At 58.0% G+C, this 18,974-nt stretch overlaps 1 protein-coding gene across 1 annotated transcript in view; it reads right to left on the bottom strand.

Moving 5' to 3' along the window:
* SDK2 (sidekick cell adhesion molecule 2) overlaps window positions 1–10,852 on the bottom strand; it is a 50,847-nt gene extending 39,995 nt beyond the window's left edge. Inside the window, exon 1 of the mRNA XM_054394081.1 lies at window positions 10,774–10,852. Coding sequence (XP_054250056.1) covers window positions 10,774–10,852 — 79 coding nt within the window. The remainder of the gene's footprint in view (window positions 1–10,773) is intronic.
* Between the last annotated feature and the right edge of the window lie 8,122 nt (window positions 10,853–18,974).

The following is an 18,974-nucleotide window of genomic DNA, read 5'->3' as shown; positions in this document are numbered from 1 at the left end:
ATCCCCACGTCAGTCCCTGCAACTACCCCGTCCTTGGCACTGGCAGTGACACAGGCAGGGTGACACCACCTCGGGCAGCACCAGCCAGGCACCCACAGTGCTTCAGAGAGCAGCAGGGGGACCCCAAGCCCCATACAGCTCCATCAGCACCCACCACCCGCGGCGATAATCCCCACCGGCAGCAGGCACCGGCTTGCTGACAGCCCTGTGGTTAATTCAAGCTGACCACTGCAGGGCACAGCCCGGGGAGCATGGCCTCAGCAACCCCCTCCCTGGCTGCACCCAGCCCCGGGGAGCTGCCCAAATGCCCCTGCCCAGATCCAGCTCAGCACAAAGGGGACACTGATGGGGACTGCAGCCATCCTGGGGTGCAGGAGTGGCCCAAGGAGTGATGCTCCTCACACAGTCCCCAGCACCACACCAGTGTCACCTGCAAACTGCACAGCAGTTTTGCAAGTGTCACAACTCATCCATCTTCACCAGAGCTCTCTCACCACACTTCCCAGCCTCAGGGCAGAAGAAGAGGCAGTAGGTCTGATTTCCAGGGCCAGAAGCACTCAGCAAAGCCCAGGCAGACACCAGAAGCCCCAAACTCAGCAAGACACAGCCAGCACAAACCAGGATAGCTCCTCATACCCAGTGATTCCAAGCAGGGTTGGTGCTGCTCACCAGGGCCATGGCATCCCCCAGGACAGACAGATGGATGGATGGATGCCCTCATCCTGCACTGCCTCCTGCCAGGCCAGCAGGACACCCTGACCCTGCTGCCATCTCCCCTTCCTCCTCCCACATCTGTCTCCAGGCCCATACTTATTTATTTATTTGTTAATTAACTGCTGTTTCCATAACAAATGCTCCAGCTTCTCCCAGCCTCCAACAGCCCTGGGGCTGGATTGTTAACTAGGATTTTAATTTGTTAATTAAAAGCAGGATGGCTCCATAACAAGCCACAGCCAGGCTCTTGGAATGCTCAGTGAGCCATTGGATGAGCTGGGGGCCTCACCATGCCTGGCCAAACCCCCCGGGATGGGGCACATGGGGAAGGGTGAGCACAGCTGCCCCAAGCCAAGGGATGTTTGCAAAAGGGACATTGAGCTCAGCAGCACCATGGTGCCTGCTCAGGATCTCCCTTCTCCCACCAGCAGTGCTGGAGATGATGCCACCACCTCTCTCTGCAGTCCCACCCTGGCAATCCCTTCCCTAAACACCATGCACATCTCAGTCATCAGAGGGGCTCAAGCGTGGTGACTGACCCCTCTCTCACTGCGACCCTCTCTCACTGTGGCAAAGCTGGGGTTGTGCCAGCATCATACCCTCTTGGCTCCTGTGCTTCTGCCCAAGGCAGGCAATGCAGGGCAGCCCTCAGCACCCAGCCCAGTGCTGATATTGGCCAGGTAAAGGCTTGGGATGCTTCTGGAGCCAAGGAAAAGACGTCAGGCCTGGCTGAGGAACAGCATCACATTGAGCCCCACGGCAAGGCCGTGGCTGGGAACAGAGCAGGGCTGTGTGCCTGCCCGTCCCTGCCTGCCCTCGCACACCCAGCCCCTCTGCCTGCCCAGCCTGGCTGGAAAAAACAACATTTCCCCTCACAGGGAACCCCAAACGGACACAGCACCACTGTGTGCTCCCAGCCTAAGAGCCCAGAGGGGCAAACAAGCAGAGCTTTATGCTCTGAAGCACTGTGCAGGCAACCCCCCCAGACCCCAATGCCTGGCCTCAAACCTGGCCCCAAAAGCACAGCCCACAGCATGGGGCTCCAAATCCAAACCCAAGTGCGGGAAGCTGCAGGAGACCCCTAGCAAAGAGGCCACATACAGAAGCTCCTTGGGGAACAGGAGAACCCCCCGCCCCCGCCAGCCTGGGGGCACATCCCAGGTCACCATGGGCTGCAGTGAGCCTGTCCCTCCACCAAGCATGTCCCCATGCAGGGCACAGCTTTGTCCCCAGCCGGGGATCCAGGCTCTGGCCAAAACTCCTTCCCCAGCAAACTCCTGCCAATGCTCCAGATCCTCCCGATCCCGCAGCTCCGCTGTATCTGGGTCACTGCTGTGAGTCACGGACACCCGGAGAGTGACTCAACGCTATTAGAGGGGCCAGATCCTGCAGCTGATTTCCCCAGGAGAGACTCCAAAACGATGAGGAAGGGGGAGGACAGAGAGCCACCACCTCCAAACACCCTCCACTGCCACCGGCCAGACACTGCCCGGCCAGAAGGGGAGGCAAACACTCATCCCCCTCCCCACAGCCTTTGAGGAGTGAAGGGGGCCTTCCTACCCCAGAGACTTCCCAGCCAGGATCAGAGCTTCCCCCTGAGAGTCTGGGAGAAACAAGCTCCACACCCAGCTGTGAAGTCCCAACAGCCCCAGACTCCAACCCCAGGTTGCTCCCAGCACTGGGTGGAATGGATGGCACACAAACCCAGTGCAGCCCAGCATAGCTTCAGGCTGGATTTGACCCCACGGATCACATCAAGAGCATCCTCCAGATATTCCTGGAAGGCAAAAACAGCCCTAAGCTGCAGTGACTCCCAGAGCCATCACAGCCAAGGTGAGACGGGAAAGCAAAGCCACCACCAGACAGATCCCATGAGAGTTCTAACAGCAGCTGGGACATCTCTTCTGCAAGGGGCACCCATCCTTGTCCCCCTGCTATCCCCAAGCTCCTTCCATTCCCCACACCTCCCAGCCATGCAGGATGCTCAGCACAGCCCTTGCAGACAGACACACAGCCGCTTTCCAGGCTCACCCTGAGAATCTCAACAAGGCAGCATTCCCCAACCGACAAAAATACGGCAGGGAAAGAAAAACAGAAGGCAGAAACCACAAGAAAAACCCCACTCAGCCTTTCCCATGGCACTGACGTAATTAAGTCCCCGGCCCCGCGGGATGGAAAACACTTTGCCAGCTCCCCCTGTGCCAAGCAGGATGAAGGTGTTGGTGGCTGTGGTCCCCCCTCCCTGTGGCACAGCCTCAAGCCAGCGGGCACCAGGCACTCGCCAGCGTGCTGGGGTGCTGTCCAGACATCCTTTTTTCCGAAGTATTAATTAGTCATTGCACTGCTTACTTGAGACCTGAATAGCTGTAGCATGACAGCAAGCACAGAGTTTCCTTTGGAAAAAGCCTTTTCCAAAGCTTTTCCCTTCCCAGACACCTCAGTTAGCAGATGGGGGACAGGAATAGCTCACAGACCGGCAATCCCCCACCCAGCCATCCACCACAGCCCTGAATTTCTAGAGCAGAGAAGCAGCAAACCCTGGTCACTGCACTTATTTACACACTTGTGGCTCTCCCTGCCAGAGGGCCTCTTCCAGCCAAGGCAGCTAGGCTGGGCCAGCAATTCCAGCGGCAAAGCCAGCGCCGCTGCCCAGCCTGACATGAAGCTTATGGGGAGAAGCCAAGCGAGCAAGACTCCACCACCGCCCCAGGTGAAGTGCTCCAGCAGCTCATCACCCCTGCTTGCTGCTCCTGCTTTGTTTCTACCCTCCACTGCACAGCACAGCTCCCCATTGCTGGCCCCCTCCCCTCCACCCAAGCCCTTCTTTCCACCGTGTGAGCAAAGAAAATGGAGAAAACAGGGAGAGGAAGGCACTCATCAACTTCCTCCCCTTGCACCCAAGGTGTGCAGGCAGAGGCCAGGTGCTCAGCGCTTCCCAGTGCTCAGCCAGCAGGGAGGGGTTCTCCCAACGGCAGAGCTCTGAATTAAACATCCCACCTTAATGAGTTGATTTTATTAGTTTGCGAATGCATTGAGAACTCATTATCAAAATAAACATCAGTTCACTCCACCGAGCACGGTGCCACGCACACACACATGCCCCCCACCCCCGGCAGCGCTGCAGCTGGGGCCACAAACAGCCCCTGCCCGCAACGTGCTGATACTCCCCTCTGCACCCCATCCCCAGCACTCACTGCAAACTGCCTTCAGAGAGGGCTGCAGGGGCAGCAGGCACACCCCCTCCCCCCGCGAAGCCCCTCGCACCACGAGGTTTGCTTCCCTGTATCAGGCTGGGCACTCAGCAGCGCTGCTCGCTGGGGTGGGACAGCCCCAAGCTGATACCACCCCAGTATGGACTGGGTGAGGTACCCCAGCACCTCCTTGGTGTTGACGGGGCAGAGTGAGAAACCAAATCCTGAGCCCTCGGTGCCGCTATGGGACGGGCAGAAATGGAGAGCACTGGCGGTTTGGCAAGCCCTAAGGACCCCCAGGGACAGTCAAGGCAGAAGGCAGCAGCCCAGCCCCAGGGAGCCAGGGCTGGCACACCAAGGCATGAAGCAGGGGCACAGCGGGAGCATTGTCGGGCTCGGCAGGACGCGCTCCCTTTGGAAACAGCGGCTAATCCCATTTCATCCCCCTTCACGGCCATCAGCTGTTTTTCAGGCATTCAGGAGGCGGGTTGCTGAAACCAGAGCTATTGTGTCCACTGCATCCCAGCCCCCTCCAGCCATCCACCCATCCCAGCCCCACGCTGGGCCGGGATCCGGCAGCACGTCCACACCAGCTCCTGTCCCAGCACTGTCCCCCAGACAGACCTCCATGCACGGCTGGGGGATGTGCATGCAGGACCCACTCCCTTTCACCTTCCCCAAGCTCTCAACCTGACCCCACGGTGTAAGCACAAGCAAGAAAGAGGGGGAGGGGGAGAAGGAGGGGAAGCACTGATAGTCCCACCATGCGCTGAGATCTGCAGGTACAGGCTGAGCCCTGAGGACCTACACAACCCAGCGCTCTACTGCTCCCCGCAGGGGACACACAGGCTCCCGGAAAGGATGAATGAGGGACATAAATGACCTCATAAAAACCCAGTTAATGCCCAGCGCATGCCCCAGATTCAACCCAGTTTCCTCTCCCAGGACGAACTGGGATGAGCTGAGGGTGATGGCACAGCAGGATGGGGGCAGAAGGTAACAAGCTCCTCCAGCCACCCCAGACACCAGGCAGAAGGAGCACATGGATCTGAAGCCCCATGCTCACCCCAGGAAACTGCCCTCTGGCTCAGGCAATTCAAATCCCCAGGTGCAGGCATAGTGCCCTGATCAGTGAAGAGGCTCTAAACCCAGCATTTCCCTTCAGCAGCTTGAGCTACGAACATTAACCACGCTGCTGAGTGCTGGGGGGGGAGGTTCATCCCACAGCCAGGGTCTCTTTCCATGCGACATGTCCCCACTCCCTCAGAGGCACAAGCGACACCCATCCTTGCAACTAGGGCTAGCAGGACCCTGCCAGGCAGCCCAGCCTTAGCCAGTATCAAGCACGGACTTGAGTGTCCTGGAGAACCCCCTCTAGGGACCAGCACTCCCATGACCAAACCCACATCTCATCCTTGCCCTGGCAGGACCCAGGCACGGCTGCTGCATGGAGTCAGGAGGGCTCAAGGTTACAGACGAGGACTTGCAGGTTGTCATCTCACCCAGCAGTGCGAAAAAGCAATTAGCCATCCCAGCTAAAATTAGCTCAGCCGTTTCTCTCTGCTAATGGTCAAACTCATCAAGGTTTCCCTACACCGGGGGCCTCAGCCCCTCTGCGTGGGCAGGCAGTGATGGATGAGAGCTGACGGAGCTGCTCACGTGTGCCTGCCTATGCAGGGCAGCAGGACACCAGCCAGCACCACATCCCTATCCTCTGCCCACCATGCCCACCGCCACCTCTGCCCTGCACCTCAGGTTTCACCCCAGCTGCCACAGGGCAGTGGGAGAGCTGTCAGCATGCTCGAGACGGATGCCATGCACTGAGATGGACAACAGGGACAATGACTGCTGGTGAGGAGCAGAGGGTGGGTTCGGCACAGAAGACCCCAACATTCCTAGAATTGCCACCGTGCCATCCCCGTTGCTGGTAGGGATGCCCAGCTGCTGGCATTCAGCAGCAGCTGGTCCCAGTGCCCACAGCCTTCCCCAGCCCACAGCGGCTGCTGACCAGAAGGTGACACTGATCCATGCAAGGCAGTGACAACCCAAAGCAGCTGGCAGCTGTCAGTCACAGCATCCCCATGGATAGCCCCACTTGAGGCCCAAGAGCCCCCCACACCCCAAGTGTCCATTCCTGGGGGGCCCGAGGGCAGGGGTGTAGCCACCCCATCAGGGAAGGGAGACAAAGGGGGCCAGGGGACCAGCTGCAGCCCAGGAATGTCCCCTGCCCTCGGCCCCGTTCCCAGGGATCAGGTTTCCCAGTTCCCAGGCAACCCGAGCCAGGCATGGCTTTCCAGGCGCAGGCATTCCTGCACCCTGCAGGGCTCAGGGCAAGGGGAGGGGGCCACCGAGGGGGCCTCTGCCTGCTCTGGGTGTGGACAGGTGGTCAGCAGCAGGCAGAGGAGAAGGGTGAAGCATCGCTGGAAGCAAGGTACGGGGTGTACACCCACCCCTCCCCCCAGAGCATCACTGAGAACAAGGAGCAGGGTGCACCCTGACAACTGGTACCACAGCCCCATGCAGGGGTGCCCAGGGCTGTGTCCATACAGGTAGCATTGCCAGCATGCTCAGAGTGTGAGGGATGCCAAGCAGAGCCAGCAAGGCAGAGAGCTGCTGCCAGCAAATTCCTGTCTGCTGGCAAGGAGAAGGGTAGCAGAAACACACCCCAAGTCTGGATCCACCTCCATGTATGGCTTTAGGGATGCAAAGGGTGGAAACCCCAAAACAAATCAGAAGCTGCAGGAATGGGGAAGGTCCCTGGCATTACCACCATATCTCCAATGACTCTGAGTGACCCTGGCCTGGTGTCCTCTCCAGCAGCTCCACTCAGTACACCTACACAGTAGAAGCAGCTTCCAGGACATCCCTTTGTTCCCCACACCCACCACGGGGGTGCTGGATGCCCACAGACTCTCTAGAAGACCAAGACCTGGTGCCATGTGCAGGAACCACAGAGAACTGTGGCCACCAGCCCCTCTGCACCACCCTGTGCCCAGACACCAGCCCCAGCACCACCACAGGGGCTCAGGTTGCCCTTTGTTAGCACGATCACATCACCACTGACAGCAGCATATTTATTACTGGCCTGGCACTGACCATTTTTCACCCAGTGACACATTGAGCCCTCATTACCTCCCCAACCTTGTTAGAGGCAAGGGGACCTGCTGCTCACTCACCCCAGCTGGGACCCAGCACACAAAGGGTTTTGTTCCCACCCAGCTCTGCACCCCAGTTTGTGCAGGGCCTTATTCACCCCAGGCAACAGCCTGTGCTACTATTGCAAGGTATCAGTGCACCCCAAACAGTTTGTGTAGAGCCTACAGTAAAGTGTGTTGTAGCTGGAGCTCACCCCAAGGCAGGAACCAGACACATCAGGGATCAGTTCCAGGCACAGGCTGGGGACAAGGAAATAGTTCTTTAAAATGCAGGGTCACTCCTCATCACACCACCCCACGAGGCAGCCTCCCTCCTCCCCAGTTTAATTATCAGCATTTTCCCAGGTTCACAAGCAACCTGCAACCACCTCCCTCTCTCCTTCCTTCTCTCCTCCAGCTCCTTCATTTGCTCCTGCTGAGCAGAAAAGCCACCACAGCCTAATCCCCATCACTAAGGGACCAGCACCACTCAACACTGCCACCCTGGCTGGCACTGGGGCAGGAGCCACTGGGATGCACCCAGCTTGCTCAGCTCACTGGCATGTGCCAGCAGCACTGGCTGGTTATGGGTACAAGCCCACAGCCATCCTCCTCCCTGACTGGCAGCCTTTGTCCTGCTTGGTCTCCCCCCAGGGACCTGGCTCCCAGTCCATGGGCACAGTGGTGGCTCCCAGTGCTGCCATGGCTCAGATCACTGGCAGCCCAAACCTTTGGGGACTAGCCAAGGCAGCAAGCAGAGCGATGGGGCACAGCGACACAGGCTGCCTGGGATGTGACCATGTCCCCTCCTCTTACAGTTATCAGGTCATCAAAATTTCATTACTGTGCCTGGTCACTAATGGCTTCCAAAAACGCATCAAAATTTAATCTTCCCTTCCTCTCCCCTAAAAGCCACTTTCCTTCCTGAGCTGGTGCTTTGCACAAGGCCACCAGCAAGCATGCCAGCCATGCTCGTGGGCAAAGGTGAGCCAGGGCAGAGGCACCCACGCTCAGCAGCACCTTACACAGAGGAATTGGTGTGAGCCCATCACCAGTACCACATCCCTGGGAAGAAGCAGGGGCTGAACCCCCTTCCTGCTCTGCCCTGTGGGACTCCATACATGTGGACGTGCCCAGGCACCATGCATGGGTGACAGAAGGTGCCAATGCCCCCCCACTCAAGCCTCTAATAAGCCTCTTTGGTGGAAGCTGCCCATCTCAGGCCCCTGCCCCAAATCCCGTCTGGAACCTTAAGCCTCCCAAATCCCTCCTGGGACTGGCCACCACCTCCTCAATCCCATTAGAGATGCTGTGCCAGTATAGTGGGCCCCAGGCTGTGTCCCTCCAACCACAGGTGAGAAGCTGCACCCTTGAGGGTACCTCAACCCACCAAAAAGTGGGAAGCAGGGGGTGGCACCCCTCAGGCATACCTCCCCCAGCACTTGATGGGCCCTTTACTGTCTTGCTTAATCAGCTGAAGGCACCTTTGCTGCAGGAGAGCTGGCAGCAGTGGGCTGCCCATGGCCCCTCCAACCATGACAGAGCCCCCCAGCCATGGCACCAGCCCCAGCACAGATCGCACTGCGACACAGCTCCTGCCCGGGCAGCTCTGACTGATTAGCCTTCTACCCAGCACCGCATTCAGTGCTGGGTAATTAGCGCGAGGCCCCTAATCAATAAGTTATTTTTTGCCGTGGCTAATTAATAATTACACAGCACAGACGGGCTGTAATTAAACTTCCGTCCCCTCTCTCCTCAGCAGTGCAGGGCCTTTGTTTTACCAACTGCAGGTATTAAAGTGTTTCAACTCACACCCGGGGAGCCCTGGCCAGGGAGGTCTCACACCATCTCCTCCTCCTTCCCTTCTCTATCGATCCCATTTTCTTTGGCTGACCGAATCAATAGCTCTGGCACAAAGCACTGCCAGCCCTGCAGGGATGCCCACACCAGGCTGCCCTGTCTGCCCCACCACAGCCAGGTTAAGCTGGAGGCCAAAGCTGGGCATCCCACCAGCTTTCTTCCCCCGGCACCCAGCCCACCCCAATGGGCCGTGGTGGCATTAGCAGCCCACATTTGCTGGGCACCGCAGCCAGAGAGGTGACCCCGCTGGTATATCACCGGTGCCATCTGCAGCAGGGGAGATGAGCACATGCCAGGCTTTGGCAATGTTCCCCTCGCCACAGGCATCCACTGCTCACCCGTGGCTGCCACCTGCCATGCAGCACCGGGGCCAGGCACGGAGCAATGTCACACCGCCCGCAGGGACGTGACACATGCCGCAGGGAGCCAAAGCCACAAATCTGAGCTCCGGCACCAGGAAAGGGGAGCAAAGCCCCTTCCCCACCCCTCGAGAAGGCTGAAGCACAAACAGCCCCACTTCTCCCACCCCATGGCGAGACCTCGCAGCGCCCACGGAGAAATGGAAAGGAGACCGGGTCAGGGAAACACGTCCCGCAGGCGGGGAACAAACAGAGCACGGGGGACCCGCCAGCCGGAGACGCCAGCCAGGAGAAGAGAAACTCGGCAAGGGAGTGAATCAATCAAAGAGACCTTCACAGCTCCCCACACAGGGCCTGCCCGGATAATATACTGCCGCTTTAGATGTTATGTTCTGAACTTAATTACTGAGAAATTATAGCAGTGCTGGGGGAGGCTCGGGGGGGAGGGCTCAGGGGGAGCGGGAGGACGGCAGCACACAGGGACTTCTGGCTCCACTTGCTGCCGCAAACAAGGGCAAGAAATGTCGCGGGCAAGGACCCCCGGCGCTATGCCCCACTGTGTCCCCCTCCCGTCTCACAGGCTGGATCTGCTGGGTCCGAGTAGTGGGGATGGAGGTGACCATGCTCCTGATGGGAGCCTCTTCCGCAGCTCCCCGCGGGGAGGGCATGGGACCCTAAGGACCCCTACCATCTCTGAACCCCACCTGCACCCCGAAGGGCCACAAACTATTTCTACATCTCTATCGGGAGCAGCTGAAAAACAGACCATGCCATGCCAGAGCCCCAGAGGTATGGCGTGGAGAGGAACTTGCCCTGCACGGCAGTTCTGCCTCGCCCCTAGGACTGGCCGGGTGCACAGGGAGCCCCGGGCACCCACGGGGGCTCAGGGCTGCAGATTCCCTGCAGCCTCACCCCCCTTCCCGCTCTCACCAGCTGGCTGGAGGTCGATAGGACCAACCCCGGGGCAAAGTGTGTTCTCTGGGAGCTCCCCAGATTTGTGTCCCAGGTCTAGGGTGCAGTGGAGATGCCCCGAGAGGGGATGAAATGGGTGCCTTCACCATCCGCGGGGACGCTTAGCCTCCCGAGAGTGGTCCAAGGCAGTTTCTACCCCCATGCTCAGCACGACATCTGCCCCCCAGTCGTCAGCCTGGGGGGCAGTTATGGGGCAGGGTGAAGGAGGCGACAGAACACAGCCCTGCTTCTCACCCCCGCCGAGCCCTCCCGAACACCGCGCTGTGTTCGGAACCGGCGGGGTTTCGAAGCCCAGCTCCTGGGGTGGGGGGTGGTGTTCTTGAATACCACCGACGCTAAGCCCCCTTTTCCCCCGGCAGAAGCTCCGAGGTCACCTCAGCCCCCATCCCCCCGGGCTGGCACAAAGCCTCCCCAACGTGGGAGGGTGGGGGGGCTCGGCTGAGGGAAGCAGCACTGGGACCCTCTCCGACTCCAACCCTCCGTGGTCAATCCCCATCATACGAATCGGAAGTGGAGGGTATCCCCGCGGCTTCACCCCCTTACCTTGGGCGCCAGCTCCCGGGAGGCCGGGCAGAGTGAGCAAAGCAAAGCAGAGCAGCCCCCAGCTCCCGAGCCGGGCCATGGCTCCGCCGAGACGTGGCTGCGGGGATGGTGGGGGCAACTTCCCCGACTTTATAATCCGGGTGGCTGCGGCGCCGCTCCCCGCTGCTCCAGGCACCCGTGAGTCCTCGGGGCTCCGGCACAGGGACACCCGCAGCAGCGCTGCTCGGGGAGGGGGCGGTGAAGACGAAGGGGTGAAAGGCTCCTCGTGGGGCGGGGGCGGTCCGCAGGCAGCTCCCCACCATGTGCAACTTCTCCGGCGATGTGCAGAGCTGAGACCCCCAAATCCGAAGCGGGGCCGGCAGCCGAGCCCCTCCCCAAGCGTTGCGCCCCGCGTCAGGGAAGGGGACGGGAAGCGCAGGGCTGCGAGCCCCCGGCCCCTCCTGCCCGCTCGGGCATCATGGGGGGACTGGATCCCTGCCGCTCTCGCAGCCGAGCGCACTGCAGCCGCGGAAAAGTTTGGGGTCCAGGGGCAGGGGGCGGCAGGCGGCCCCTCCCCAGCGCTCAGCTCCTGCCTGGGGACATCTCCACCTCGGCGGCTTACGGGCGACGGGGGTTGGTTCTCCCCTCGTTGCTCCCCGGCAGCCGCACGGAACCGGGGAAAGTGCGGCGGCAGCACTGGGCGGCTCGGAGTCCGGTTCGGGGCCACCGGCAGTGCGCGGCAGGAGGGTTGGCGACGCCGAGCCGACCCTGCTCGGCGCTCCGGCCGGCTGCCTGCTCCTCCTTGCGCGGCTCGGCAGCGGAGTGAGCCGCGGCGGCGGGGCTCGGCGGAGCCGGGGGCAGCCCGAGCCGGGGAGGCGGGGAGACGACGCGGCTCCGAGCGCTACCCAGCGGCCGCGGACGGGTGCGCACGGAGCCGTGGGGGGAGCTGGCGCGGCGGGCGCGTCCCCCCACGTCCGCCCCCTGTTCGTGCGGGTCTCCCCCCCGGCTGTGGAAGCAGCAGCTCCTCTCTGCAGCTTTGGTCTCTCCAAGAGCCTGGAGCCGCCCCCTACTCCCCGCAGTCCCTAGCCCCTCTGACAGCATTCAGGGCATCAACGGCCGGTCCTTTGGAAGGGAACACAGCACATCCCCGATGTAGCTCGCAAACAGTACTCGGTGCCACAGGATTATCGAAGTGAACATTTTAAGGATCTCAAAATGTAAAAGCTCTAACCCCCGAGACGAGTGAATGGCACCTCCCAGGTAACACATCACCTCTTCAGGCCTGATCCTGCAATTCCTCAAGCCCAGACCTTCTAACAGGATCAGGCCTTGAATGCACATCCTTCAGAGATACCTGTGTTTTATACCAGTACAGTACATTAGGTGTGGGAGAGCAGCTCAGTCAGCTTTAACACCCAAGGACCTACACCATCCACACAGAAGGAAATATTCACCCTGACTGTTGGATCAGCCTCCTGAGCACATACAGCATCTCTGAGCCAAGGGACCTACAAGGATCAAGGTGAAACGAAAGCATGAGCAGATTAGCCTGAAGCCAGGCCCAGCAAGGCCGGGTCACATCAGGGCAGGGACAGATGGAGCACTCCCAAGCATCAGTCCAACAGTGTGCATTAGTGCCCAGGCACCGGTGTGCATTTCCACTTCATCATACCCACTCACGTGTAAATCACACAGAGTCCTCAGGGGGTGGTGGGGGGGACACACACAATGCTTGTGTGCACGTTGCAGATCCAGAGAGCTCCTGCCAAATTTCCCATCGACCTCATGAAGAGAGGCTGAACAATAACCCAGCACTTGCCCACCCCGGCATTAATCAGCTCCGTGGCTGGCATTCTCCACTGAGATGACAGGGATCGATGTGCTGTGGGAGGCTGCAATCCTGGCTCACCCCTCGAGGAGGTGTTTATCAGTACAGGCTGGAACAAGCACAGGGAGAGAAGCTGCCCTGCCAGGGGCAAGCTCAGCCAACCTCACCCCACACTTCACTTGGACCCTGCTCCCCAGGTCCCACCACACACGCTGCAGCAGGGAGTAAGCCATGAAAATGCTCAGCACGCTCCCAAGCCCCTGTGGGATCAGGGCTTTGTTCCATAGAGAACAGGAATTCCTGTCTCCAGGGCCATAAATTCAGTGCCTGCCCCTGGTGCCTGCACTGATTTATGGTTATTACAATTAATCTTGCTGAGGTGTGAGCCGTTTATTACCCACTTGTGCAGGTACCTGGTTCCTCACAGTCACCCAGGCAGACTGCTTGAGTTTTGATCTCACAGCAACAATCCCACCAGAGCACGTTCTCCCTCCCAGCCCTGGCAGCACAGCTCTGCCCGCTCCATACCAGCTCTTCTCTACCCAACTCCATCCAGGCAGGAGCAAGTTCCAGCATGCAACACCTTGGCTCTTCCACTTGCCCCTGGAGACAGCTTTGAGCTGCCTCATACAATGCCCTGATAACATCCCAGGGGCAACAGCAGGCTCTGGTGGCACCTACATTGCCACCTGAGAACATACCAGGCAATGCTTGGATAGGATGCTGTTACCTGCTCCAACCCCATGCCGCTGGGTCATCCCTACCCCATGCAGGTCATCTCTCCATCTCCCATGAATTTTGACCCAATCGTCCAGCAGCATCACATGCTTATCAAGAATCCCAACCCTGAGCTACGATTTGAGGCAGTGTCACTTGTAATTACTCCTGGAACCACACCACCACACACACTGACCAGCTGCAAGTCATGCATGACTCTTGCCTCTCCAAGACTCTCCTGGAAGGGGTGAAGCTGCAGGGGTCTAAGTGCACATCAAGGTTGGGGCTTTTTGAGCTCCTCTCTAGAAATCTGACCCTTATCAGCAGCACATCTACTGGCTGCTGCTGCTGGAGACCTCAGCTAATGAGGGGTTCGCCTTGCACAGCCACCATGCCAGCCCCGCTGGCAGCAGCAAAGCCACCTCAGGCCTATTTGTAGATTTGAAAGCTGTTATTTTGCCTCCTGCTTGAAGAGGGCGCATCAAAGTCAAGCCCAAAATACGTCGCTGGGCTTGAATTAAAAACTCTTGTCTGAAACCAAGGCAAGTTCCAAAAAAAGATCAAGGCTTTGTTTGAAATGTAAAAAGTCTTTGCTGGGATGTCAGGCGCTTTGGGGACCGTCAGCATTATCTAAAGGCTGCAGGACAACAGCCAAGAGCTTCCTTCAGCCGTCCTCAGCGTCTCTTGTCTTTCTTGGACAAGGCGCCAGCTCTCTCAGCAGCATCTCTGTTCTCAGAGTACTGAAGCAGCATCCCATGGTGAGCACCATGCCCCCTCACAAGCTCTGGGAAGGGGCTGGGAAGTGTAAGGAGAGGTGAGGTTGGAAGTGCTGCCTCTGAACAAGGCGCTCCAAGAGCTCAGTCCTTCCCCGCTGTCAAAGAGGAGAGGAGGAAGATGTAAGCACAGACTGTCAGCAGTGACATCCGGAAGAGAAATTGGATAATGGAGGCTCTGCAGCCTTGCAGACAGAGGTATAACAAGTTCCCATGGGCAGAAGCTGAAGCCAGACCCATCCAGCCTAGCAATAAGGTGTGTGTTTCTAATTCGGAGGATAATTGACTGGCTGAAGCAAGGCTCCCCAATACTTTCCTTTAGAATTAAGATTGGAAGTGGCTTTTTAATTTCTTCAGCAGCACCTGCTCTCCTAGGAGGAGTTAATGGAGGGCAGTGCTGCAGGCCACAAGCAAGCTCTGAAATCTGTTAACTCCTCTCTTTCAACCTGGGCTTAGATCACATCTTTTCTCCCCAGGAGTACTGTGGCACAGGGTGAGATGCAGCTGTTGAACACCCCTGAGCCATGAGGACACTTTCCAGCCCCAGGGAGGGCCACACAAAAGCAGATGCCCTGTTCTTAGCAAGACAAAAACTGCCTCCCCTTGAAAGGCAAACAGGGTTTCATCACTGCCCTCAGATGCTGTGTAAGGAGCCTCCAAGCCAGCTCAGAACAGAAACATATTAAATAATTGATGTCTTAAAAAAAATTCCAAGAGAAGGTATAGCAACAGGAGCAAGCACTGTTCCTCTTCCCGGCCTGAAGCTCTCTCCCAGCTTCAGCTGCTTGGAGCATCTCAGCCCAATTAAGATCTTCCTTCAAGCCCAGAGTGATAGTGAGAGGCCTGGAGCCCTGGGAGAGCTCTGGAGCTAGCAGAAAGCAAAGCAACAGCATCTCTCCAGCCATGGTCACAGGAGTCCCATTTCTGAGCAGGATCTGTCTCTCTCCTTGGAGAGCAGCCATCTGGGAACAAACCACGGGGGACCAGAACCTACCCAAGGAGACCTTCCACTACTCTCTCCTCTTCCACACCCACTAGTCCCCAATACAGGATGAGTCTGAGTAGTCAATGAGCTGCTGAGGCAGAGGAGAGTCCCAGGCACCTCTGACCCTCCCCAGATCCTTTCAATGGGGCCCATTGTGTTACTGACCTCAGCAGCAGCATCATGAGCATCTACCCAGGAGCACCCTCCACCAACAGTGCAGGAACAGCCCTGCCCAATGTTCCAGCCTCCCGAGGGTAGGCTATAGGGGGGATTTAGCCCCATCCCCCCAACCACTCCTCATTCTCCCCTAGACATGAGGGTTTGGTCCACACAACACCATCAGGCTGGGGACTCCCAAACCCACCACTGTGCAGAAACTGCTGGTATTAAACTCTTTCTCCTGCTCCAAACTGCCTCTAATTGAGCACACCGGGACAGGCTGCACACCATCTCTCCACCAGCAAGCAGGAGATGCCAGTGGAGAAGCAGCATTCATCCCAGCAGCCATCCTCCACCAGGGAAGCCTGCAGGAACAGGAGCCTCTGCTCCAGCACAAAGCTTTTATCAGCCTTCCTGCAGTGCAGCCAGCTCTGCCAGGACCTCAGGACAGCATGGCAAGAGCTGCTGGTGCTGTGGCAGGGGCAGCACCAAAAGGGGCAGCACAAAAAAAAAAAAAAAAGGAGATTGGGGGTCCTGGCTGGATCCTCACAGGCTGATCCAGGCAAGAGGGTCTATGACCCTTACAGTGGCAGGAAAGCTCCATTCCTACTGCTCCAGACCCATGGTCCCTTCCCAGCTGGAACTCACACCAACAAACCTCCTCCAAAGCTTTTTCTCAAGGTCACTGGTACTGGGCAGCAGAAGCATTTTAAACACGAAACAGCCCAAAGCTGCAGCCACGGCACCAGGAGTCCCCCCTCTCAGACACATCACCCTACAAAGCTGAGAGTTGCTTTTTCTGTTGAGAGAAGGCACCAGGACAGGCCACAAGGAAGGCTGGATCTACTTAGTACTGGCAGGGTAAAGGTGCAGCCATCAGCTTCATCATGGGGGTGAGCTTGGTGCTGGCACCACACTCCCAAGACCCCCAGCACAGAAACACCAACCCAGCAGCAACAGCCTCCTGCCAACAGTCCAGACCTCAAGGCTGATTTTTGAATCAGGAGATTAAAAATTTAAACTAAGGCTCTGGCTCGTTTCAACATGATTTCTTAACATTTAAAGGCCACCTTCCCGAGCACTTCTCAGGAAGAGCAGCTGGGGACCAGCCGAGTTTGCTAGGGGCAGGATCCAAGACTCTCACTTAATCACATGCTTCTAAGAGTTGAGGTTTCAAGGCACTCACTGCTGAGCCCCACATGCTGGCCAGGGGAAGGCTGGGGGTGCTGGAACCACACCACTATACACCCCCCTCCCCAACTCTGTTCCCCTTGGCCAGAGCATTTGCAATAAACACATTGCTGATCCCCAGCACGTGATGCTCAGAGAAGAGGTTCCAAATCCAAAAGTAAAAGACTGGAGCAGACACCAGCTCACTTTTCAGGAGCACATTTTGCATCTCCTTATGCTCTCCCCAGCACCTCTTCTCTTGTAATCACCACACTGAAGCACACCCAGATGCTCTGCACCCCCCAGCACTGCTCACAGCCTATAGCCAAGGGCACCTGCAAGCAGAAACTCACAAAAGCAGAAAGGCAGCAGAGCCCAAAGCTCACCTTACCTGTTCCCAGCTGGTACCACTTCTGGCTCATCCCTCACAGAAAGGGCCAGCTAACTCCTACTCCTGGCACAGCTCACTAAGCTCCACCACTGTCTTGCCCTGGCAGCAGGCCAGACATCCTCACCAACATGGAATCCTTACATATGCCTCAGCCCAGCTCTGCAAGCTCAGGCTCTTTTATCTCTTCTGCATGAAGCCAGTGGATTTAATACACCTGAAGGTTAAACTCCTCCAGGTGTGTGCAGGGAGTGGCTGCAGCCCCCACCCCACAGCTTGCCCACTCCCTACACTGTCACTGAGGGAAGCTCCATCTCCAGCAGTGGGGTTGGATCCTCACCAGGAGCTGCCATCCCTGCCTGCAGACTCAAGACTCCACCTGGAACAAAGGCAGATGGCTGCTGGCTCCTTCCTCGAGTTACCATGAAGGACTGCAGCAGCCATTGGTCTTAGATGTGATATAATTAGGAAGCCACAGATGCCTCTAAAGTGGCCAACTGCTCCCTAGGGCCATAAAGAGGATGGCAGGAGGCCAAAGCTGGTGGAGGGTTTAGAGCACAAGTCTTTTGAGGAGCAGCTGAGGGAAGTGGGGTTGTTCAGCCTGGAGTAAAGGAGGCTGAGGGGAGAACTTCTCTCTCTCTATGACTCCCTGAAAGGAGGGTGAAACCAGGTGGGAGTCAGTTTCTTTTCCCAAATAGTATATGACAGAATGAGAGGAAGCAGTTGTGTTGGGAGGTTTAGGTTGGACATTCAGAACAATTCCTTCCCCCAAAGGGTTGTCAAGCCGTGGAACAGGCTGCCCAGGGCAGCAGTGCAGTCCCCATCCCTGGAGGGATTGAAAAGCTCTGCAGGGTGTGGTGCTGAGGGACACGGTTTAGTGGTGGCCTGGCAGTGCTGGGTTAGTGGTTGGACTTGGTGATCTTTAAGGTCTGTTGAAATCTGAACAATTCAAATGATTCCATGACCTCTCAAATCCTTGTCCTCCACACAAGGGTCACCACGACTACTCAGCTCAGGCTGTATCCTCCAGCCTGGCACATCACCAGTGCTCTCCATCATCCAGCGGGCAGTTTCCCAGCACAGGGTGCTTCAGGTGCTGCACTGATTTCCAGCCCTACAGAATTAGGTGATAAATAATGGATAACCATAGGGGAAATTGTAAATAATATATTTACAGACTTACATAATGAATCACAGCAAGCACAGCCTGCTCCATTGATGGCCAGTGCCTGGCAGAGCCAGCTGCCACAGCACTGCCAATGCAGCAAAGGGTAGTGGGTACAAGCGTGGGGACCTGGGGCTCTTCAGGGCTCCCGGAGCCTGTCGCTTCCAAACATCAGCCATTCAGTCCTCTGCTTGTGCTCACACAAAGCCCCAGGGCCATTTCAGGGAGATGTAATTAGCAGCTCCTCAATCGATCCCATTAGCAGCAGCAAAACCTGAGAGTTTTGCTCCTCTGTTCCTGGGCAAAAAATCGGGTTGGGATTGGGATTGTGAGGGGATGCAGGCAGGGGTGTCCCTACCCCATCCCTCTCCCCATGCCGAGCCCTCCATATCTGTTGGACTCACTGCTCCAGCCGCCTGGCTCTGCCGACAGGGGGCTGTCAGGATGGGGGCAGTGCTGGGGGTCACTGCACCCCGAGCATCACCCCAGGGAGAGCCGAGGTGCACGCAGACGCTCGGGAAGTGGATCCTGGCTGGTTCCTGCCGGGTAATTCCGCTCGATGAGGGGCCGGCGATGGGATTTGCTGCCAGTTGTCACCCCGTGCAGGGGGAGGACCGGCTGCGTGAGAGCTGCTGACTCAGTCAGAACGAGCGAAGGAAGCAGAGGCCACTCAGCAGCGGGCGACGGGGGCAGGTCTGGGCTGCTCCACCAACACGTTTCTTCCTCACACCGAACGGCCTCACGAATTAACACCAGAAACGCGCAACTTCATGGCCCAGTTCCCAGCCCAACCTTGCAGGCAAAGGTTGACTTGGGGGGAACCCCCACCCCGTGCCTCGGTTTCCCCATGTCCGCGGGTGAGTGAGGGCCGGCAGGATGATGCCAGCTGCTGCCATGTGCCGTGGGTGAGATGGGAACCAGCGCAGGATCACGTGGAGCCCTTCTCTAACGGCTTGTGCCATCATGCCAGCCAGGAGCAAGGCGAGGAGAGATCCATCTTCCAGCCTGCCAGATAAAACAGCTACATTTCAGATAAT

The sequence above is a fragment of the Indicator indicator genome, chromosome 29, assembly GCF_027791375.1.
Source record: "Indicator indicator isolate 239-I01 chromosome 29, UM_Iind_1.1, whole genome shotgun sequence".
Taxonomy (NCBI): domain Eukaryota; kingdom Metazoa; phylum Chordata; class Aves; order Piciformes; family Indicatoridae; genus Indicator; species Indicator indicator.
The sequence above is the reverse complement of the archived record's forward strand: the minus strand, read 5'-3'. Positions and strand labels throughout refer to the sequence as shown.